The following is a 24819-nucleotide window of genomic DNA, read 5'->3' as shown; positions in this document are numbered from 1 at the left end:
AATTAAATTCAAATGAGATAAGAGCTTTCGGTGAACTTTTTAGGAATAATTATATTTTAGGAATGTCTACTTAAGAATAATCTCTCCAGATATTCACAACTTGAAGGTTAGAGTTGTGATAAAATAAGTTAAGTGATGGAAGATTTGTAGAAAGAGGACCCCGAGAAAAGAATTTTGTGCATGGTCAGGATTGATTAAGTTTAAAATAAATGTAATTGAGTAAATGAATTTTAAAAGTAAGCTGGTGCAAAACGTGAATTTGGCTTGTATCTCTGTTAAGAGGACAAGTTTTCTTAAAATGTTGAACTGCCTTTGATAACAGATTTTGTTTACTTACCCTTTTTAAGAGATCTATTCTGTATTTGTCTTTGAAATCTTTTATTGTTACTTTGGCTAAGTGAATATTGTTTCACAGTGACCTATGATCCTATCTGAGGCCTCTAAACCCTTTTTACTTTTTGAGTTTTATTTATTTTTCTATACAGCAGGTTCTTATTCGTTATCTATTTTATACATATTAGTGTATATAGGTCAATAAACCCTTTTTGATCTTTTTTGGACAAAACTTTCTAAATCCAATTATTGCATTTGGCTGTCTCTGGTCTTTAGTCGTGGCATGTGGGATCTTCGTTGTGGCAAGTGGCTTTCTTTCTAGTTGTGGCGTTCAGGCCCCACAGTGTGCAGGCTCGGTAGTTGAGCATGCGGGCTTAGTTGCCCTATGGCATGTGGCATCTTAGTTCTCCAACCAGGGATCGAACCCACATACCCTGCATTGGAAGGTGGATTCTTAACCACTGGACCACCAGGGAAGTCCCTCCTAAATCCAATTCTAATGAAGTCCTTTTGAGCCCTAGCTAACTTTAGGGTGCTTCAAAGGGCTCCTGAAACATCCCAGAGATATTAAACAAATTAAGTTCATTTGATATGTTAAATTATATGGGAAGTATTGTCAAATGAGTAACAAATCTTAAGTTATATTGTATAGTAAATGTTATTAACATAGATATTCTAAAAATTATATGGAGTTCCTAAAATTCTGATATGTTCTGGTAAAATGTTGTCATAATTCTACTTATCTTAAAGTGTTGTATGTCACAGCAGTAACCAAGTTACTTTGTCAATTGCATTGCAATCAGATTTTTTTTAAGATTATTATTTATTTTATTTATTTATTTTTGGCTGCATCGGGTCTTAGTTGCGGCACACGGGACCTTCGTTGAGGCATGCAGGATCTTTCATTGTGGCTTACAGTTTTCTCTCTAGTTGTAGTGTGAGGGTTTTCTCTCCCCAGTTGTGGCGAGCAGGGGCTACTCTTCATTGAGATGCGCAGGCTTCTCATTGCAGTGGTTTCTCTTGTTGTGGAGCATGGGCTCTAGTTGTGTGGGCTTCAGTAGTTGCAGCACACAGGCTCAGTAGCGGTGGCATGTGGGCCCTAGAGCACGTGGGCTTCAGTAGTTGTGGCACACAGGCTCAGTAGTTGTGGTTCACAGGCTCTAGAGCACAGGCTCAGTAGTTGTGGTTTATGGGCTTAGTTGCTCCGCGGCATGTGGGATCTTCCCAGACCAGGGATTGAGCCCATGTCCGCTGCATTTGCAAGTGATTCTTAACCACTGTGCTACCAAGGAAGTCCCTAAGTTTATAATTTGAATAAACAAAACCACTTTGGAGAAATACTTGGCATTATTTATTAAAGATAAACATATACTCAAAAAAGCCAGAAATCCAACTCACAGGCTTGTGCCTACTAAAAACAATGACATATATCCCCCAAATAACATGGTGTAAAACTTGCTCATTCATAAAAGTTCCAATATGGAAATGACTCAAATGTGTTGTCAGTACTAATTAGGTACATATTTATATAATGCAACACAAATAAAGCTCTTAGACACAATGTTGAGCAAAAAAGTCAAAAATAAAAGTTTACATGCTGTATGATTCTGTTTATATAAATTTCTAAATCAGGTAAAATTAGTTTAGGCCAATAGAAGTCAGAATAGCTGTTACTTCAGAAGGTTGAGGGTGGACAATGACTGGAAAGGTATGTTTTTGAAGTACTGGTAGTGCTTGTTGGGAAAGATGATCTGCCACGGGTCTTTCACTCTTTCCCTGGGTATGCTAACAATGCGTCTATGTCATTTACCTATGCCCATTACCTAAGTCATTTCTCAGTTAGGAATCTTGAGCGATAAGGTAGCATCCCTCCACCTCCCAACACACAAATAGCAAGTTTCCTTATTAGTTAGTATAAAACTATTGGAATCCCCAAGCTCACTGTTTCTCAGCTGTGACGGAAATAGTGAAATGTGTGGCAAGAATATGTACTTCTTCACATCACTTGCGTGGGATTTAGGAAATAAGGGAAACCTGCAAACATGATAGTCATGCTGCTTGTTCTGCTGTAAGTAATAAAGTCATTGATCTTGTCCCTAGCTCCTATCTCTTACCAGGATCCACTAAATACTGCATTCTATACGAAACTTGTCCAGGTTACAGAAATGTATTTACTTAGTAAAAATTGAGCTGCGAATTTTACAGGATGTATGTACCCTTAAGTAAAAACATTTACCCGCCCCCCCCCCCAAAAGGCTCATGTCTAAGTATCAGCTATCAAAATCGTTCACAGGAGAAGGGAAGGCACGATGTAGGAGGCAAAAATAAGACCCAAAGGATTTTTATATGTAGGGTGCACTCTGATAGGGATTAGAACTTCCATTTCCCACTTACCATACCTATCTGTTGATCTTGATCAATTTACACTTTGTACATATTTTCTTTACAGAGAATCAAGGATGGTAATCTATGTCTTGAAAACTTCATAGAGTAATAAGTATTAACAACATCCCCATCATTAGCACACCTGCAATTGTATAATACTTGGATGGATGCTTGCAGGTGGACCCAGAAGATGAACAAATAGTACTAATTGAATCCATCAATATATTAAAAAATATTCTACACCAAGGCTAAGTGGCAGTTATCCCAAGAAAACAATATTGTTTTAACATATAAAAATAAATTAACAAAAGATTCCACTTTAATAAAGAACAAAATCTACATGGTCACGTTAACATATCTCACACGGATAACCAACAAGCTTTCATCTTACTCTCTCAAAGAGGTGGCTGGCCCCCTGGATTCTACCAAATCGACAATTTTTCCCTCCTCAGCGCCCAAGGCCCTAGGAGAAGACTGAAGGGCTCGCAAAGCTAGGAGGTAGTAAGAGGTGGTGCCCAAAACTGAGTGTCGGAGATTGCCCAAGCACGGAACAAAAGTCAGTCACAGCATTTTTTCCATTCAGGTCCATATTCTCCCTGGCATTCCGAATCTGCAAAAAAAGTGACATCGGATGTAGCATTCATACGGGTTTTTCGGCGGGGAAGAAATTCACATTGCAACAAAACCCAGCGATACAAGTGAACATGTCAGTGTGACGGCGATGGGTCACCACACGCGATTAATCTGTGTTTAATACCTTCTTCGAATTAGTTACTCCTCGGGAGTCCCAGTCTCAATACCGTATTTTTTTATTCTGGCCCGTTCTCAGTCCAGCTGTTCCCCTAAGGAGCTCCAGAACCGAAACAGGTTAGAGGAATGAGACCCATTACAGTCTGTGGAAGGGCATGCGCAACAGTTACTTCTCCGACGTGGTGTGTTTACCGTGTGGTCCCCACCCCTTCCCCAGCAGTGCAAGATCAAGGTGTCTCAGTCATACGGATTTGCTTCCGGCTTTGGGTTGGAACTTCTTTCCAGTTCCGGCTGAGTGAGGCCATGGGGGAGGGGAAAGGGAAAAAAAGGGAGGAACAGCTGACCGGCAAGGGACTGCGCAGGAGTAGGGGGAGAGGCCGAGAGGCGGGACTTGGCGGCAGAGCGTTGCGGGGATTGGTCCTCCAGGCTCCGGGTGGCGCTGAGGCTGGTGGGAATCTGCGCCTCTGTGGTTGCCACTGGCCCGGCGGTTTTGTTTTTTTTTTTTGTTTGCCGGATCCGCCATATTGAAGACGACGAGGCCAGGCGACTGCCTGAGCGCCAACGTCGCCGTACCTCGCCCTTTAGGGGGTCTCTTGAACTCAGCTACTTCGAGCCTCACCAGGCCTTACAGGAGCTTGACCCCGTGCCGCCTCTCCCTTACGGGAGACGGCCGCCTTAGCCCCTCATTTTGGTGTTGGTGTCGGCACCTAGGACTCCGTCGCTGCTTAGAGACTAGGCCCAAGAAGGTGAAGACCCCGCTGCCGGAGGACTAAGGACGTGAAACAGGAGAATCTCACCACTTGGAGCGCCTCTAAGCTCAGAGACACGCCGGCGCGAGAAAAAAAGAGGTAAGAGGGCCACAGAATGTGGAGGAGGATGGAGTGGGAATAGTGCCTTTTTCCTCACGCTGCGGTCCGGAACCCGGCATCTGCAGTTTTTTCCTATTTGGGATGAGCTTTGCGTCTCCGTCAGCTATTACGTTGTCTGGTTTTGGGGTAAAAGCATCTGCATTATGCAGTGAGTGGCCACGCCACCCGCACTTCCCCGGGGTCAACAAATGGATCTGTTCAGTATTTCTTCCCTTCTCCTTGCCGAGCCTGGAGGTTTTTAGGTCCCCTGTTGTCCGCCCTAACTGGGCTGGAGTGTCCCTCACCGCTGTAAAGGGTGCGGATCCTCAGCTCTAGGAACATATCCGTGTTTTGAAGTGTAAGGGAAAATGGCTGACGTCTCTGTCCCTCCCTCTCTTTTCCGACACGCTTTTATCTATGGCTGGAGGCTAACCGCTCCATTAAAGGCCCTTGCGATATAATCCTCAGAGGACCCTTGATGTATCCTCTCTCGCGCTTGCCACCAAACGCCATCACTGAGACCGAGTGATTCGGAGTAGAGCTAGGTTCCAGCTACGCCTGGCTGTTAGATCTTGACGTTTGTCCATATCCCGAGATAGCCTCGGATAGCACACCAAAGTGGTGAGGGCCGAGGGTGAAAGATGTTTCAGTGAAGAACTGTTCCAAACTATGTTTTACTTTTTTGTTTTTGTCTGTTGCTATAAAAATACTAGCTTCATTCAGTTTCTTACTATTAAAACTTCATTTTTGTTAATGTCAGCTGTTATGTTTCAGATATATAGTATACTTTTCGTTTTTATGAAATATTAATGTACAGTTGCAGAGCACATATTTCAGTTATTTTATGGAATTCTGTTAAAATGTTACTGAATATGCCACTGTGCAGTTTCTGCTACAGGTGTTTAAATATGAGGTTTTTTTAACTTAATTCAGCGAGTTTTAAATGTGGTTTAAATAGTCATGCTGTATTTTGAAAATGATATACTTTGTAACTTTTACTTAACCAGTAAACACGTTCATCCTGAGAAGCTGTATAACACTTTATACGTACTCTCGGTCTTAGAAAATAATTTGGTATGCTCTGCTTAGGAAAGATCTTTTATTGGGTCTTATCATTAGAGATTATGTCCTGAGTAAGCAGTAGTTGACAAGAAGCCTTGGTGCTTATCTTAAATTTAAAGACAAATTTTCCTTGCTCTACTAATTCGATAATTAAAGCATGTAGTTTTAGTTTAAATGTTTTAAACTTCGTTGTCCCAGTATTTGGGAACTATTTGCAATTATTGATTCAGAGGGCACCTGAGAATGTGTTGTATTTCATAAATTTCAAGATAAGATTTTTAAATTATAACTTTTTCTTTCTTATCCTTTTCCCTTACAATTTTAACACAAAAGTTTAACCTATCATCTTGATATTTTAATTATTGTTACTACTTCTTGCTTGGCCCTAATAATATCTAATGTTTCTTCTGAAGTTGGAGAAAATTTCTGTAGTGACAGCCTAACAGCAAAACATTACATTTGACAATTTAAGTTCTCAGGTAATTTTTAAGACAAGGTTTTACTTTAAACCATATTAGTGGGTAGAGATGGGTTTTTTTCTTCTATGATTTTGAAATGTATTTTCAGATTTCAGTAAGATAAAGTACTTTTCATGGATAATTTTTGTTTGATGAAGTATTTCTAATGCAGCTTACTCTGTTTGAAATTGGATATTTGTAATGAAATTTCAACATTCAATTATTGTCTAGCTGGACAAATGCACACTTTCAGCTTTTTAATATTTTCACATTTGTTTCAGCATTTTAATGTGGACACCACATTTCTTTTTTTGTGTGTGTGTTAAAGGATTTGTCCTTACAAATTGGAATGACAATTGTGTCTTTTGGCCATCGTGTAAGTTAATTTTTTTTTTTTAAGTTAATTTTTTAACAACTTTAGTGAGGTATATTTTTTACATACCATAAAATTTACTTCTTTAACATATACAATTAGGCATAAATTTACAGTGCTGTAAAAACAACAAACCAATCCAATTTTTGAGTATTTCCATCACTCTGGTTACTACCGTTTACCTGCAGACATCCAGATCCTCAGATCCCACTCCCCCCGACCTTTAGTTTCTAGTCCCAGGCAATTTCTACTCTACTTCTCTCTAGAATTGCCTGTCATGGATGTTTCAGATAAATGGAATCATAAAATATGTAGTCTTTGTATCTGACTTCTTTCACTTAGATAATGTTTTTGAGGTTTATTCATATTGTAATATGCATCTGTATGCTCTGGACTTAAAGTAAAGCTCTTACAAACACTAATTTTCAAGTCTTGGTATGTGAACAATACATTTTTGTGTTGGGTAGATACCTGGGAGCAAAGTTATTGTATTGTAAATTTATGTTTAACTTAAACTGAGCAATTGTTTCCAAAGAGATTGCCTCCGTTTTACTTCCTACCAGGAGTTTATGAGGTTTCCAGTTCATTTTGAGTACATTTTGACTTTCTGGATATATCCATTCTAGTGGGTATGTAGTGGTATCTTATTGTGGTTAATTTGAACTTCCCTAGTAACTAATTATATTGGACATATTCTCATGTACTAATCAGCTGTTAGCAAATCTTTGGAGAAATGTCTGTCTAGACTCTGCTCATATTTTAAATTAGTTTTTTAAAATTGTTATTTGTTTAGGTTTTATCTTTTCTGTGATACATGACTTGCAGTATTTCTCCTCATCTGTGTTTTCTCTTTTCACTTTCTGTATGGCATGTTTTGAAGTGAGTAGTTTCAAATTTTGATGAAGTTCAGTTTATTGTTTTTCTTTATTTTAAAACTAATTGCTGTGTTGGGTCTTCGTTGCTGCGTGCAGGCTTTCTCTAGTAAGAGAAAATGAGCGAGGTGAGTGGGGGCTACTCTTCATGGCGCCACATGGGCTTCTCATTGCGGTGGCTTCTCTTGTTGTGGAGCACAGGCTCTAGGCACACAGTCTTTAGTAGTTGCAGCACGTGGGCTCTGTAGTTGTGGCTTGTGGGCTTAGTTGCTCCGGGATCTTCCAGGAGCAGGGATTGAACCCGTGTCCCCTGCATTGGCAGGAGAATTCTTAACCACTGCGCCACCAGGGAGGTCCCTTAACGTTTTTCTTTTTATCACTTTTCAGTCTAGCCAAGAAATGCTTGCTTAACTGAAGGTCATAAAGATTCAGTCAAATTTCTTTCCTTAAGGATTTTATATTTGAAGTACTTAGTCTGTAATCCGTTTGGGGTTAACTTTTGTGGACTGTGTAAGTTAGGAATCCAAATTCATCTTTTATGTGGATATCCAGTTGTTTCAGTACAGGTTGTTCAAAAGACTTTTCTTTCGCCCTTGAATAGTCTTGGCACCCTTGTTGACAATTATTTGACATTCAAAGGTCTTATAAGTAAGGGCTTATTTCTGGACTGTCAGTTCTGTGCTGTTGATCTGTCTGGTGTATCCTCACACTAGCAATGGGTAAATTAATTTATATTCTAAATGACAGTGACAATTAAATTTTGTTTTAAATTGTGGTAAAATACACATAAAATTTGCTACCTTAACTGATTGTAAGGGTGTAGTTCAGTGGTGTTAAGTACATTTACATTGTTGGGCAAGCATCGTGAGAATACCACTTTTATGTTAAATGTCATTGCACTTTTACTTTGACCTTACGTTTCCCGAATCTTGATGTATTTTTCCTTAGCACTCAAGAAATAAATTTTTAGGGCTTCCCTGGTGGCGCAGTGGTTGAGAGTCCTCCTGCGGTGGGTTTGTGCCCCGGTCCAGAAGATCCCACGTGCAGCGGAGCGGCTGGGCCTGTGAGCCATGGCTGCTGGGCCTGTGCACCGCGAGGGGAGAGGCCACAATGATGAGAGGCCTGCGTACTGCAATCAATCAATCAATCAATCAATCAATTTTTAACTTCCATGTAGTTCTTTTAGGAGCGTATTCATTACTTATGTAATGAACACATAAATATTCATTATTATTAGTCTTAACTTGAACAGAAAGTCTGATATTAGTATTTGGGAACGGGTTAATGCAGAGTTTTTTGCTCAACTCTGATAGTGTATTAAAATCACTTGTGCAGCTTTTAAAATAATGCTGATAATTATTTGTTATACTCCCCCAACCCCCTACCCCGCCCCAACTCTACCCACTTATCTAATTTGTCTAACATAAAGTCCTTAGAGTGATCTTTTAAGAGTGGGCAGTAATCACTTGTCAGTTGTTTATAAGCATGCAGCTGTAATCTTTTAGATGAATAAATAAAACCATGACTTTTTTGATAGTTTTTTAATTAATAGCAAATTTGTCTTTTGAGTTTTAGGCTCAGCTATGGTGATTCCAACCATAGTACCAATTATTTTCATAATATTCTATAATAAATCACTGGTTTATATTCTTTTTCATTTTTAAACATTGAAACTTAATGTATCAGAGTAGACTTAGGTTTGATTAAAATTTTTTGTTTGTAATATTGTTTTAAAGATTATTAAAATATTTCGTGACTGAGGAGTAGCCACAGAGATGTGTATTGAATAAAGTTCTCCCAGCATATTACTTTTACTTTTCATTCCCAGCATATTTAGAATATTTAAATTGTGTTTATTTCTTTTTTTTTTTAATATAAATTTATTTATTTATTTATTTTTGGCTGTGTTGGGTCTTCGTTTCTGTGCGAGGGCTTTCTCTTGTTGTGGCAAGCGGGGGCCAGTCTTCATCGCAGTGCGCGGGCCTCTCACTGTTGCGGCCTCTCTTGTTGAGGAGCACAGGCTTCAGATGCGCAGGTTCAGTAGTTGTGGCTCACGGGCCTATTTGCTCTGTGGCATGTGGGATCTTCCCAGACCAGGGCTCGAACCTATGTCCCCAGCATTAGCAGGCAGATTCTCAACCACTGCGCCACCAGGGAAGGCCCTGGTGTGTTTATTTCTAAAAGTGTTTGAATAACATACTATTTGTAAGAGATAAAAAATTGAGGCATTTGTCTTCCTGTCATTCACTTAAGTCATCTATAAAAGACTGGTTTGTCGTGCAATTCTGTTCCCTCAATTTAAGTGTTACATCTTAGTGTTATAAAAGAAGAAAAAGAGACTGTATGAAACTTACAGCATTTTCTGTCTATTGGGGTTTGAATTTACCTATTTTTATTTTACTTTATTTTTATAAAGTGATCATTATTATATACATTTAAGGAAGATGTGAAAAATATTGTAGTTTGATGCAAAATCATATCTAAGTTTATTCTTTAAATACATGTGTGTTAGTCCTATGTTTTATCAAACGTACACATGCATTATGCACGTATTTGACAGTAAATCCTTTTTCTTACTCTGTTTTCATAGTCATTGTATAGTTATGATTTTCTACCTCAGCTTAGAATTACCTGTGGAGCTTATTGAAAATTTTAATTAGCTCCTAGGATAGATTCTAGGGGCTTCTAACTGAATAGTTCCAGGGTGGAACCTAGATATTAAGGGGGAAAAAAGAGAAACTTAATGGGTGATCATGATGTGCAGTTCCTTTTAGGGAAAGGGGAGACCTGAAGTGCTTTGAAAATTGTTATTCTGCCAGTAAGCAGCTGTATCCTCTTTTGAGTGTTTAATGTCATTAGTGGTGCTATCAAAAATCTCATCCAAACTCATAGACACATAGTGAAAAGGATAACAGTAAAGAATGTGAGGAACTGGGTTCCACTTAGAATCACGATTCAATTATGTGTTTCTTACCACTTACAGTTTCAGCTCTACTACTCTTTTCCTTAAGACTTGTTTGCTTTTACCTTCAACAAATATTTGTTGGGCATCTGCTATGTACCTGGTCCTATCCTAAAGGCTTATCGCATACTGCTGTACAAAATACAGAAAAGATTGTTTTTTTCCTCAGACATTATGTTATATGCAGTGAATGGAGGTGGGTAGGACCAGATAATTTTGCTAGCTCTGATATTCCCTCATTCTTTTATTCTGCCTCAGTAACAGTAGGGTATAACTTGTGTTATTAAGCCAGTGGAATTTCCCTGATACTTTTCAGCTTATGTCAGTTTAAAAAAGAAGAAAAAAGAACTTAAGTCTTCTCTCATGCAGTATAAGTATCAAGTATAGTAGAGCAGGAGTCTTTTTTTATGTATTGGCTTTAGGAATACTTGATCTTGGTAAAGCTTTCAAGTTCCATTCCTCTTTTCTGTTTCTGTGCTCTATCTTGTGTCTTCATGTTATATGTGTGTTTTTCTGACCTTGTTTTAATTTTTTGTTCAGTTTTTTTTTTTAAACATCTTTATTGGGGTATAATTGCTTTACAATGGTGTGTTAGTTTCTGCTTTATAACAAAGTGATGTTCAGGTTTGATTAACATCTTCCTTCAGATTCTTTCAGATTCAGATCTTAACCTGAGGTCGGGTTAAGATCCTGAGCCACTATTCCCAGCACTGGAAAGTGTCTGACATGTAGGGAGTAACCATTGTTGAATAATCAGATCAGTTCACCATTGTCTACATGATTTCTCCTTTCTATTTTTGTGATTTCATTAATAGTTTTCATTACTTAGTTTAGTTTGACTTCACCTGTTAATCATTTTAAGTTGAGTAGTACAGGAAGGGAATTTTAGATTTAATAAAGCTCATTTTACAGATGGACAGAACTGTCTCAGAGAGGGGAAAGAGCTTGACAAAGATAGTACGGAGTCATCCATTACCTTTTCTCTGAAGTTGCTGTCATAAACTGTCTTATCTAACAAGTTGTTGATAATTAACCTTTCTGGATCCTGATGCCTTTTTATTTGTCTTCTCACCTAATACTGAGTTATTTCATATTTGTTAATTCTCCCCCTCGTACTGGATAATGAACTTGGCAAGGTCAGGAATACTTTCCTGTATATTTTCTGCGTTTTACAGAAAAACTAGAATAATATTGTGCCTGGTAATGGACAACATTTTTACTTTATTTCCAAAACCCAGAAATACTGTGCATATTGATGCATTACTTGATGGTACCTCACAGTTTATTGTTTTTTGTAATTGATGAATCCCATGATCATTAAACATATTGGAAAACCAAATTAAAGAAATTGCTTTACTTTGGATAATATTTGAGCTGGTAACTTGAAGATTAGATTTCATTTTCTATCACAGCAGGTGAAGTGGAATGAGACATTTTAAGAAAAGAGAATAAGGGAAGTCTCGCTTTTCTGTTTTGTATGCCAATTTCATTTCTGTTAATTTAATTGGCTACTGAACTTGTAAGGTTATTGATCACCTTTTTCTTGTTTTTTTTTTTTTTCCTTAAGTAGCTATTATTGGGAACTTCTAATGAGTCTGGTTAGTTTTGACCATCAGAAGTTATATGGCATTAGTCCCATGTTCTGTGTAAACAGAATATGTATTTATCTCTGAGAAATTTGATTGTTCTTTTAGTAATGCTTCAAGAACTTAGAATAGTGCTGTACGAATAACAAGTATATCATTTTTTCTATAAACATACAGAAAAATTTACCTGGAGGACTAATTAAAAATACACAGTTGGACTCCATCCTCAGATTTCTAGATTATCTAAGTCTGGAGTGAGACCCTTGAGATTTTGCATTTCTAGTAAGTTCTCAGGTGATACTGAAGCTGCTGGTCTTAAAAGAGACCTTGAGAGCTGTTGACTTAGAGTTTATTTCCAGTGTAGCCTTTTTTTTTTTAAGGGAACTTTATTTTTTATTTATTGAATTTTATTTATTTATTTTGGTTGCGTTGGGTCTTTGTTGGTGCGTGCGGGCTTTCTCTAGTTGCAGCACGCAGGGGCTACTCTTCATTGCAGTGCATGGGCTTCTCATTGCGATGGATTCTCTTGCTGCAGAGCACGGGCTTTAGGCATGCAGGCTTCAGTAGTTGTGGCGCACAGGCTCTAGAGCTCAGGCTCAGTCGTTGTGGTGCACAGGCTTAGTTGGTTCTCAGCATGTGAGATCTTCCTGGACCAGGGCTCGAACCCGTGTTCCCTGCACTAGCAGGTGGATTCTTTTTTTTTTTTTTTTTTTTTGTGGTATGCGGACCTCTCACTGCTGTGCCCTCTCCTGCTGCACAGCACGGTCTCCGGGCGCGCAGGCCCAGCGGCCATGGCTCACGGGCCCAGCCGCTCCGCGGCATGTGGGATCTTCCCGGACCGGTGCACGAACCCATGTCCCCTGCATCTGCAGGAGGACCCTCAACCACTGCGCCACCAGGGAAGTCCAGGCAGGCGGATTCTTAAGCACTGTGCCACCAGGGAAGCCCTAGCCTACCTTTCTTTCTAAGCACTTGTACACACGTGTATGTTTGTGTGCGTGTGCTTTTGTGTGTATGAAAGTTAATGCATATTGTTGACTGGTGAAAAGGTTTGGAGCCCATAAAAGAGAAATAGAAGGCAAAACACCACGTACAGATATTTTATTTCCGTGATACCACCATGTAGAAGCAATCATGTTATTAGGTATTTTTTAACTTTTTTGTGTTCATTTTTTAAAAATAAATGAAAACACTGAAAAGTACAAGTTAGTACTTTGTCATTTAAAAAGTTATACATAGGATTTTTCAGGTCTTTTAATACTCCATTTTATAAGTGTATTGTGATTTATTTACTGTTTCCCTTGGTGCCCTCTTTAGACTGTCAGCGGTTTTTGTTAGGTGTATGCTGTGATGAACATTTTCATTTTGGTGAATATTTGAATATTATGTTGAATCAAAGCTTTCATTAGTTGCAGTATATTTCAGTTTAGTAAAGTTTTTTCATGTTCTTTGTCTCTACTTCCTTAAGGCTTTAGCATTTAGATATGTGCTATCTGTTCATTCTGCCTGGGAGACGTCTTCATAATCCTTGTTTCTGTGTCAGATACTGCTGCTCCTCCTCTCCCCTTCCCCCACCCCCACCCCAGCTCCCTACCATATTGCTCAGAACTCTCATCATGAATTTAATTAACATTTCCAGCGTTAAAAGCCACACACACACAACTGAAAAGTTCTCTTAATTTTTTTCTTTTTTTTGTGGTATGCGGGCCTCTCACTGTTGTGGCCTCTCCCGTTGCGGAGCACAGGCTCCGGACGCGCAGGCTCAGCGGCCATGGCTCACAGGCACAGCCGCTCCGCGGCATGTGGGATCCCCCCGGACCGGGGCACGAACCCGTGTCCCCTGCATCGGCAGGCGAATTCTCAACCACTGCGCCACCAGGGAAGCCCTCTCCTGTCTTTACTTATTTTGACTCAGGATTTTCCATGCACACCCTAGGCTTACAGCTTTGCAACTTTGTTCAGTTCCTTTTGGGAGGATTTTCCTTTTCTTTGTTAGTGCCAGTTATTTTTCATTTTCAGTGGCTGAGGTTTATATGTAGGATGGTTCACGTAAGTAAAATCGTCTTAGGCTCTTTTAAATGAGGTTTTAAAAAACTTTCTCCTTAGTATTTTTCTGTCAGATAGTTGTTCCCAATGCAAGTTTAGCCTCTGTTTTCTTTTTAATCTGTGTGCTGGGACATGAGATTCATTCATTGTGTTTGAATGTAGCACACTGTTTGTACTTGAAGTGGTTGCCCAGACGTTTATGTAAATAATTACAGATAATCGCATGTAATCATATTCAATTGATATACTTGTTATTCATAGCATTTGTATGAATCTATTAAGCAGGATAAAAACAGTAGATATGTTATCTGTTTTATGTAATTCAGTATCAGGGTTTACAGCAATAGATTTCAACTTTGGCTGATTTTGCCTTCTTATTAGAGAATCAGCAGTGTCGAAAAATACTTTTGGTTTTCATGATTTGGGTGGCTTCAACCAACTTGTGAGTTATTTAACCTTAAAATGAGAGACTTGGGGACTTCCCTGCTGGTCCAGTGGTTAAGACTCCACGATTCCATTGCTGGGGTCACGGGTTCCATCCTTGGTCAGGGAACTAAGATCCCACATGCTGTTAGGTGTGGTCAAAAAAGAAAAAAAGACAGAGAGAAACTTAGACTCAGTATTTGCTATTTTATCTTACTATAATTCTTTAGTTGTAGTTATTCATTTAATGCCATTGATGGTTCTGGGTCAGGGTCTCTCTAGAGATTTTACTCAGGGTGCCAGCTGTGAGTAGCAGTCTTCTATCTGAAGGCTTGACTGAGACTGGAGTATTCACATCTGTGATGACTTATTCAAAAGACTGTTGGCAGGAGGCATCAGTTCCTTGGATCGCTCTGTACTGCTGCTTCAGTGTTTTGGGGCAAGTGTTAGCTGCCTTGTTAAGAATACCTTTGTTAAGCTTTAAGAATACTAATACTGCAAAAAAATTTTTGTACCTTGCTAGGGAAAATAATATTGAGGAATTTCAGTTTTTTCTCACATGAAGAGTAGAAATATGCAGTGATTAAAGTTGGTGTAGACAATTGCAGGTAAAATTGCATGTTCTTTGTTTTTTATCACAGTAAGATAATTAGCAAAAGGAGCTTATTTTGTATGTTGGACTTAACAGGCTAGCAGTTCTCAATTTTTTTGGTTTCAAGGCTCCTTAACAGTAAAAAGTTTTGAGAATCTCATGAAGCATTAGTTTCTGTGTGTTATCTCTTGATATTTACCATGTTGTAAATTTAATTACAGATGAAAAATTGTTCAGTATTTCATTTGAAAACCAATTACATGGTAACAAATATTTTTGTGAAAGATAGCTATTTTCCAAGTGGAAAAATTTTTAATAAACTATTTTTTAGAGGAGTTTTAGGTTTGCAGGAAGACTACACAGAAAATAGAGTTCCTATCCGTCCCCTTTTCTCTGTTGTTCACTTCTTGCTTCAGTATGATGTATTTGTTATGACTGATAAATTTGTATTGATACGTTAGTCTTAACTAAAGGCCATAGTTTTATGTTAGGGTTCATTCTTTATATTGTGCAATTCTGTTGGTTAGGACAAATGTATAATGTCATGCATTCATCATTATAGGGAAAAGTTGCAGGTCCCTAAAATGCCCTGTGCTCTACTCGTTCATCTCTTCTTCCCACTCCCTGAATACTTGGTAGCCACTAAAGTTTCTGCTGTCTCCATAGTATTACCTTTTCCAGAATGTTAAGTACTTGGAATCATACAGTATGTAGGCTTTTCAGACTGGTTATAAAGAAAACACTTTGCAACAGTATGAATCTGAGACTTCTCCATGTCTTTTTGTTGCATGATGTCATTTATTTCATCTATGAATAATACTGTATTATTTGAGTGTATTTTTGTTGTTGTTTTTGTTTACCTATCTTGGTTGCTTCCAACTTTTGGCAAATGTGAATAGAGCTGCTAGAAACTTTTGTGCGCAGGTTTTGCCCAGGTTTGGACATAAGTTTTTTGCTTTTTTTAAAAAATAAATTTATTTACATTTGGCTGCATTGGGTCTTCATTGTTACGCATGGGCTTTCTCTGTTTGCAGCGAGCAGAGGGCTACTCTTTGTTGTGATGCAGAGGCTTCTCATTGCGGTGGCTTCTCTTGTTGCGGAGCACAGGCTCTAGGTGCGTGGGCTTCAGTAGTTGTGGCACACGGTCTCAGTAGTTGTGGTGTATGGGCTTAAGTTGCTCTGCAGCATGTGGGATCTTCCTGGACCAGGGCTTGAACCTGTGTCCCCTGCATTGGCAGGTGGATTCTTAACCACTGTGTCACCAGGGAAGTCCCTGGTGTTTTTTAAAAATAAATTTATTTATTTATGGCTGTGTTGGGTCTTCGTTGCTGCACGTGGGCTTTCTCTACTAGCAGAGAGCCGGGGCTACTCTCCATTGCATTGCATGGGCTTCTCATTGTGGTGGTTTCTCTTGTTGCAGAGCACAGGCTCTAGGCGCGCAGGCTTCAGCAGTTGTGGCGCACGGGCTTAGTTGTTCCACGGCATGTGGGATCTTCCAGCACCAGGGCTTGAACCTGTGTCCCCTGCATTGGCAGGTGGATTCCTAACCACTGCACCACCATGGAAGCCCTGGACATATGTTTTCGTTTGGGTAAATATCTAGGTGTATGATTGCTGGTTTGTATGGTAAACCTATTTTTAGTTTGTAAGAAACTGCTAAATTGTCTTTCAAAGTGATGGACTACCATTTTGTATTCTCACCAGCAGTGTGTGAAAGTTTTTCAATAAGGGGAATAAGGCTATCATTTTTATATTCTGGGTATGAGGACTAAAAGATTTGGTTTTTTCTGTAAATAGACTAAATAAGGGTAACAATGATTTAATCTATTTTGGTAGCCATTATAGATCACCATGCTTCTAGATCCTCAGGGAAGAAATTAGTGAGAGTGATTCAGAGATAGTTTTTGATCAATATATGAGAATAAGATTCTGGTTTTGGGGTGAGGAATTTCTTAACATCAGTTTGTGGAAACAGTTACAAAGGACATATGATAATTGGGAGTCCTTGGTATTTGTTTATGCAAATTCTGCCAGTGGTTGCTAGATTGGTGGAACACTTGACATATCTTACAGGCTTTTTGGGATTCATCATGAGCAAAACTCTAAGGCTGTTGTCATTATGGAGTTTATGTTTTACTGTCTTACAGAGAGATATTCACATAGATTCCAAAAAAAGGAAAGTGCAGGAGGCTGTGAGAGCCAAATGCAGGGGGATTGATGAGACTTGTCAGGGATACTTCAGAAAGGCCACATTTGAGTTGAAAGTTGCAGAATGAGTACAGAATTAACCAGACAAATTGCTGGTGCAAAGGTCCCAGAAATAACATGTGGAACAAAATTTAAAGGAACATGAAGAAGGAAAAAAAATTACTTTTAAATTAATATTTAGGTTTATTCTCCTGAAAATAGGATTCTCACTCAAATTTTGTTTTCTTATGAGAGAGGGAAAACTCTTGTAAGATCACTTATTAGGTAGTTGATTGTCTATTAGCAGCTAGTTTTATAAACATTTTGAGAAACTGTTGTTTGTATGCATTGTTCTATATAAACTACACTTTGTAAAGGCTTGCATTTTAGCATTGCATCTATATGATCGTAGACATATGTTAATAAGCCCATAGATAGCATATAAGGCTCATGATGCATGACAGGGAAGTAATAATTAGGAATTGCTGTTTTGTTTTAAGATACTCGTCCAGACTACCAGTACATTAAAGATACGCCTTCAGCCTTAACCGAATGCACTGTAGCAATTCAAGTTTTAATTTTAAATATTTGTATTAAAATTTAAATGTGTTAATTTAGAAATAGGTACTTTTATACTTTACCTTATTCTTTTACATAGGACTTAAAAATGCTTACTGAATCATAGTACAGAATAAACTATTATATGCATTTAACTCAGTGTTTCATGTATATTTTTATAATACTAATTGCAAAATAGTTTGTAAGTAGTTTAAGATAGTTATTGTTTACTGTCTTAGAATGGTTTGCAAGAGCAGTGAGGTTTAGTTAGCTTCATGAAGGCTAAGTATAGGTTGAGCTTTTCTGTTATACTGCTTGAATCTACTGAGTCCAGATTATATGTATGTTATCTAAATTGTATTAAAACATACATAAGAAAATTTAGCACTTTCCTCTTTTCAGCTATACCGTTTAGTGACATTAAGTACATTCATTCACATTGTTATGCAGCCACCACCATTCATTTCCAGAACTTTATTCATCTTGTAAAAGTGAAACGATACCATTAAACAATAACCATTTCCCCTTTCTCCTAGCTCCTGGCAATTACCCTTCTACTTTTTGTCTCTCTGAATTTGATTACATACCTTATTTGAGTGGAATCATAAGTTATTTGTCCTTTTGTGACTGGCTTACTTCATTAACATAATGTCCTCAAGGTTCATCCATGTTGTCATGTGGGTCAGAATTTACTTTTTCTAAGGCTGACTAGTATTCCACTGTGTGTGAATACCATATTGTATTAATCCATTCATTTGTCAGTGGGTAATTTGGTAATTGGTTATACCTCTTGGTGATCAGGAGTAATGATGCAGTGAACACATTTTTGCAAATATCTGTCTGAGACTCTGCCTTCAGTTCTTCTGCATATATACGCAAAAGTGGGATTGCTGGGTCATATGGTAATTCTATTTTTTTATTTTTTGAGATACTGCCATGTTTATTTCCCATGATGGTTGCACCATTTTACATTCCCAGCAGTAGTGTACAAGAGTTCCAGTTAGTCCACAGCCTCATTAACCCTTATTCCTTTTTGTTTGTTTTCTGATTTTTTGATGGTAGCCATTCTAATGGGTGTGGGCCAATATCTCATCGAGGTTTGATTTACATTTCTTTAATGATTAGTGATGCTGAGTATCTTTTCATATGCTCACTATTCATTTGTACATCATCTTTGGAGAATGTTTGAGTCCCCTGCCCATTTTTCAATCAGGTTATTTGATTTTGTTATTGTTGAGTTAGAAGAATTCTTGAATATTCTGGGTATTGCTCCCACATCACATATGATTTTTACATCTTTTGTTCAGTTCTACAGGTTGATTTGTTCAATTCTGCCTTTCACATTGTTGATTGTGTCCATTGATGTACAGAATTTTTTGAGTTTGAGATCAGTTTATCTATTGTTGCTTTGTTGCCTGTGCTTTTGGTGTTTTTGTCAAGAAAATTTTGCCACATTTAATGTCATGAATATTTTCTCCTGTGTTTTGTTCTAGGAGTTTTATAGTTTGGGGTTTTAGATATTTAATCCTTTTTGAGTTAATTTTTGTGTGTGGTATTTTACGTCAATATATTACATTCTTTTTTACATGTAAATATTCAGTGGATATTCAGTTTTCCCAGCAACATCTGTTTAAAAGATTATTCTTTTCACATTGAATGTTCTTAGTACTCTTGTTGAAGATCATTTGACCATATGATTGAGGATTATTTCTGACCTTTCTATTCCTTAGTCTACATGTGTGTCTTTATGTCAGAACTATACTGCTTTGATTACTGTAGGTTTGTAGTTTGTCTTGAATCGGGGGTTTGACACCTTCAACTTCGTTCTTTTTCAAGACTGTTTTAACTATTTAGGAGTTGGCTTGACATTACGTATAAATACTAGGATGGAGTTTTCTTTATCTTCAAACACTCTGTTTGAAGATACTGGTATTGATAGGGGTTGCATTGCTTCTGTAGACTGACATCTTAATAAGTCTTCCAGTCTGCGATATGAGATATCTTTACATTTATTCATGTCTTCAATTTCTTTCAGAAATGTAGTTTTTCAGGGTACGTGAAATCTTTCCTTCTTGGTTAATTTTATTCTTAAGTTTTCTTAATTTCCTTTTTGGATTGTTCATTGTTAGTGAACTGATTTTTAAGAATCAAAATCATTTGTATCTTGCAAGTTCAGTGAAATTGTTAATTAGTTCTAACACTTTTTAATTTATATTGTGGAAGCTTTAGTATTTTCTACATACAAGATTATATCATCTCCAACAGACATAATTTATCTTCGTTTTTTGATTGGGATGCCTTTTTAAACTAATCAATTAATTTTCTTACCTAAATGCTCTGACTCAGAGTTACAGTTCTGTATTAAATAGAAGTGGTGGAAGTGATCAGCCTTATTTTATTCCAGATCTTAAAGGAAAAGCTTTCAGTATTGAGTATGATGTTTGTTGTGAGTTTTTCATATATGGCTTTTTATGTTGAGTTTCCTTCTCTTGCTTTTTTATTTCTTATCATAGCAGGGTGTTCAGTTTTGTCTAACCCTTTTTCTCAATCAGTTGAGTTGATCATTGGTATTTTTCCCTTTATTCTGTTAATGTGGTATATTACACTGATTGGTTTGAAAATCCTACTTGGTCGTGGTGTATAATCCATAATGTGCTGTTGAATTCAGTTTGCTAGTACAGTTTTTTGGTGAGGATTTTTGCATCAGTATTCATCAGGGATATTGATCTCTAATTCCCTTGTTTGTAAAACATATTAAAAAAGAAAAGGATCTTAAATCAACAACCTAACTTGACAAGTTAAGGTACTAGAAGAAGAAGATACTCATCCCACAATTAGCAAGAGGAAGTAAATAATAAAGATTAGCACTGAATTAAAAGACAAGAGAGAAGAAATAGAGAAATAACTGAAACCAAACTGCTCTTTGAAAAGATCAATAAAATTGACAAATGGAATAATAATGAAGAGAAGACTCAAATTGCTGAAATCGAATGAAACTGGAGATATGACACCTGGTCGCAAAATATGTCAGATTCTAAGAAAACGGTATGAAGTATTATACATCACCAAGTTAAGTAAAGTAGAAGTAGATAAATACCTAGAAACATTAACCCTACCAGAACTAACTCATGAATAGACATAAAACTAGTAAGGAGAATGCATCAGTAATCAAAAATCTTACAACAAAGAAAAGCACTGGACCTGATGATGTCACTTGTGAATTCTGTCAAACATTCAAATAACATCATAGCAATCATTCTAAAAATTTTTTAAAAGTTGAGGAGGGAATGCTCCTCATTTGAGTCCAGCATTACCCTGGTACTTCAGCCAGAGAAAGACACTATAAGAAACCTACAGACAGGTATCCCTTGTAAACCATGATATACAATAATCAACAATATACTAACAAATTGAATTCAGCAGCATATTAAAATGATAATACACAGTGAATAAGTGGGAGTTATTCCTGGAGTGTAGAGTGTAGGTTCAGTATATGAAAATAAATATAATCAAATTAACAATAAGGGAAAAGAATACATAATAGTCTCAATTGCTGCAGAAAAACATTTGGCGAAATTCTTTCAGCATTTTGAATATATCATCACTCTCCTAGCCTGCAGGTTTCTGCTAGAGAAATTTCTGATAATCATATATAGGTTCTGATAATCATATATAAGTTCTCTTGTATGTGACAAGTTATTTTTCTCTTGCTCTTTTTGAGATTCTCTTTTAGTCTGACTTCTAACAGTTTGATTATTAGGTGTCTTGGCATGGCTGTCTAGTTGTGTACTTCTTGGAGTTCTTTGTTGAAATTCTCATTTTGTTTCTGTATAATTTTCTGGTTTTGTTTAGTTATCTATCCGTGTTCTCTTTCATGTCATTCTGCATTTTTAAGACGGTTTAAAGAAATTCTTCTACGGGGTTGGTTTTTTGGACTTCTTCTTTTGATTAGGTCAGATTTCCCTAATCCCTAATGTTTTCATGTGTTCTATAATTTTGTTGTTGAGATTTTGGGCATTGGAGAAAATAGCTGCTGGTTCCAGTCTTTACTGACTGGCTTCGTGTAGGGGAAACCTTCACCAGTCAGTCCAGATAGATCTTTCAGACCTTCCTGGGCCTTCATGTCTTTGGCTTTGTGTGCTTTTCTCCAACTATATGTGGGTACTTTTGGCCATGTTCATTTCCTGTGTTTCTCATTAAGAGTACTTGGTTTCAGTTTAACTAATCTCTTGCTCCTCCTGTCTTCCCTGTTGAACTGCAGAGTTCTGCTATAACATGCTGTGGCACTCATCTGTTTTCAGTGGCCTCGAACACTATGCCACTGTCAGGCCATTTGGAAATCCCTAGGAAAGCCAGAAATCTAGACCTAAGTTCCACTTTATTCCTTCTGTCCTGAGAAGGGAGTCAGTTGGAGCAAGGAATTGGGTATTATTTTTTCTCTTTTGCTTTGAGCTACATTGGGTTGGGGAATGACCCAGTGTGACAAACTTCATGAACTCTTATCCTCCTCACAGTTGTCGTTTCTGTTGTTCATGCAGTCATCTGGGTCCAGAAGCCCCATATTAACCAGTTTCTGGCTGTCTTACAATTATATTTTGATCCACATATTGCTGTTAACTTGTCTTTGAGGGAGATCTAGGGCCTGGAGCTTCATATTCTGCCATCTTGCTGACATCAGTCTCCTAGTACTAACTTTTATCTAGAGAAAGATGATACTTTCCTACTCCTAGAATATGTTGAACTACTAGAGTTTGAATATGACAGAAATGCTCTTGTGATCTAAAGGAAGTATCTAACATTGCGGTTTTGAATTACATTTCAAATGATTTGAATAATTACTCAATTGCTCAGTTGTGTCTCAGGGTATTGTATCTTTGTAGTGCAGAGTTTCTCCCTAGACAAAACACAGAGGCTTTGTGAGAAGTAATGGGTCTGTGATGTTGGAGAAAGGTGTTTTATTTGAGGGAAGGGAGATTGCATGGTCACTTTGTTTCCATTTACCCTAATAATATCCTGTTTTTTGAGAATGATTTATTCCCCTTGCTAAATTACTTAACATGTACCTCTGGATAGAGAGATAAGGGCAGACATAAAATGACAGATGAATACAATTTTAAGATATTTTAGTTCGAATAACGTCAAATGCCAAAGAGAATACTATGCAAGGGAAAAGTGTGTGAAGAAAAATTTAAGTAGGACCCCCTCACCTCCCACCCCAGGAAGTAGTGTTTTAGAGAGAGATGGGATTAATTCTAGGCTTCTGTACTTTCTTACCTGTGCTTTGTTAAATCACTCAATTTCTTAGAGCCTCAGGTTCCTAATTCATAGAACAAATTTCACAAAATCTGTGTAACTTCAGTTATGAAAGTCTTAGTTAAGTCTTGCTCTTGGACCAAGTGTCATCTCTCTTGTCCTCCGCAAAACACCCATACACATAAAGCTTTCCTTGTAGGTTTAGAAATGCCTTATTTTCAGTCAGCCATGGAACTCCCTTAAGACGATTTCCTTAAAAGCAATTTTGAACACAAACCAGATGATGAGAAAGAGGAATGACAGACATTTTTTCAAGAAATTCCTGAAGGACAGGTATCAGTGACTTTCGCTAGAGGAGTTTTAAGCATATTTTTGACCAAGAAAAATGGATCCAGAAAGAAATGGAGAAGCCAAAGTTTAAGACCAAGGCCTTTTTACACACGGAACATAACACAGTGGGATCAGTAGCCCAGGTAAAAGGGCAAAAAGAACATTAGAATTGAATGGGTGGCTGATTTTTTTGAGTTGTAAGAAAAAATTAAATAGCTTTTGTTAGCAACAGAAGAACTCAACGAAAGATGATAGCGAATTTCTCTTGTTTTAATAATTGTCTACTTCATATAAAGTTTTTGAATGAGAATGTTTAAATATGGCAAAACAAAAGTGAAAGACTCTGTGATCTTCAAGTGACCATGTGGAGATATGTGTGTGTATATGTATTTATGTAATCTGTATGGATACTTCAGATGTTTTCTTGATCTACTTTCCCCCTCTAATCCTACCTTTATGAAATCATGTTTTATCTTAATTGGCTTTTCATTTTATTTAAGAGCAGTTTACACCTTTAAGTATCTATATTTTCTCAGTATTTGATGGGCATTTTATAGATTCTTTTGTTAAGTAAAAGATAACTAAGAACTTTGTATTTTTTCTGGAATATTGTATCTAATATTAAGACTTTTATGTTTTCTTGTTATAACTACTGGTACAACAATAAATTTATTGAGTAACAATATTTATAAAAATTTTACTTTTTCACTATTTCATTTTTATAGCCATCTCTTACTGATTGTAAAGACGTGATTACTATACACATTAAAATTGGAACGATTCATTATTTTTTTAATACTTAATACAAGTATACCTTTTGTTCCCTTCTACTTTTAGGTAATGAAATGGTCTCTGCAAGATGGTCTATCTTTGAATTGGAGATATTTAAGGCTGACATATGCTGGTACTTCAACTCTTATAAGTGGACTATAATTTCTTCTCTTACGACGACTAAATAAACAGACAAAATAGCAAAAATCTGTTCTGTGTCGAGTATGACTGCCACCACTCGTGGCTCTCCAGTAGGAGGGAATGACAGCCAGGGCCAGGCTCCTGATGGACAGTCTCAGCCCCCCTTCCAGAATCAGGTAGGTAATGAAGGCTGTGTTTTCTTGGGTGCTACGGATTAGTAAACGATGGCCAGATGTCCTGAATAATTTGTAAAGTAATCATAAAAGCTATTGTCATTTTAAGTTACACTTTAAAAAAAGTCACTGAGGTTCTTAGTAAAAGGAACCGTACTGTACGTATGCTTGAGAATGTACCTCTACTTTATTTTATATGTAAGGCCCTCTGAGCATGAGGGCAAAAGAGTTAAATCAGTCATTGTATCCTTTAGTTATCAGCATAGATTCAAGTCAGCTGTTTTTGTTGACATCCCATCTTTGTACCCACATGTACCTTATGCATCTGGTTAAGTAATATAATATCTAATCTTTAGATGTTCCATATCTTTAGATTAAAAATTCCACGTCTTTAAAATGAAGATAAATGAAATAATGTAAGTAAAGAGTTTGACAGATTTTAGTGCCAAAGTTTTGTGCTGGCCTACACGGAAATAGTTTTTTTCCTTTTCTCTGGAAGAATTTGTATAAAATAAATTTATTCAAAGCTTAATTAACATTAATTCTTTGATTCTAATATCAGATATTGGTCATTTGTATTTATTATGTCTTAGGGGATTAATCAGTTTCATTAAACTTTGCAAAATAGAGTTCTGGAAAGGTATTGCCTTTTATTTTTTTCCTCCCATTTGTAATTTTTTTTCATGTTCATTAGATCATTCCTTTTGTTTTCCTGG

At 37.2% G+C, this 24819-nt stretch overlaps 1 protein-coding gene across 4 annotated transcripts in view; it reads left to right on the top strand.

The window, feature by feature from the left end:
- The first annotated feature begins 3866 nt into the window (after positions 1–3866).
- Positions 3867–24819, top strand: part of LOC309817740 (ubiquitin carboxyl-terminal hydrolase 9X-like) — a 145741-nt gene continuing 124788 nt past the window's right edge. For all 4 annotated transcript variants that reach the window (XM_082647016.1, XM_082647018.1, XM_082647017.1 and 1 more), the window contains exons 1-2: positions 3867–4316; positions 23856–24106. In XM_082647016.1, coding sequence (XP_082503142.1) covers positions 24014–24106 — 93 coding nt within the window. In that variant the 5' untranslated portion in view covers positions 3867–4316; positions 23856–24013. The remainder of the gene's footprint in view (positions 4317–23855; positions 24107–24819) is intronic.

The sequence above is a fragment of the Grampus griseus genome, assembly GCF_964374135.1.
Source record: "Grampus griseus genome assembly, chromosome: Y".
NCBI classification, from domain to species: domain Eukaryota; kingdom Metazoa; phylum Chordata; class Mammalia; order Artiodactyla; family Delphinidae; genus Grampus; species Grampus griseus.
Note: the sequence above shows the minus strand (reverse complement) of the source record. Positions and strands in the feature narration are given on the sequence as shown.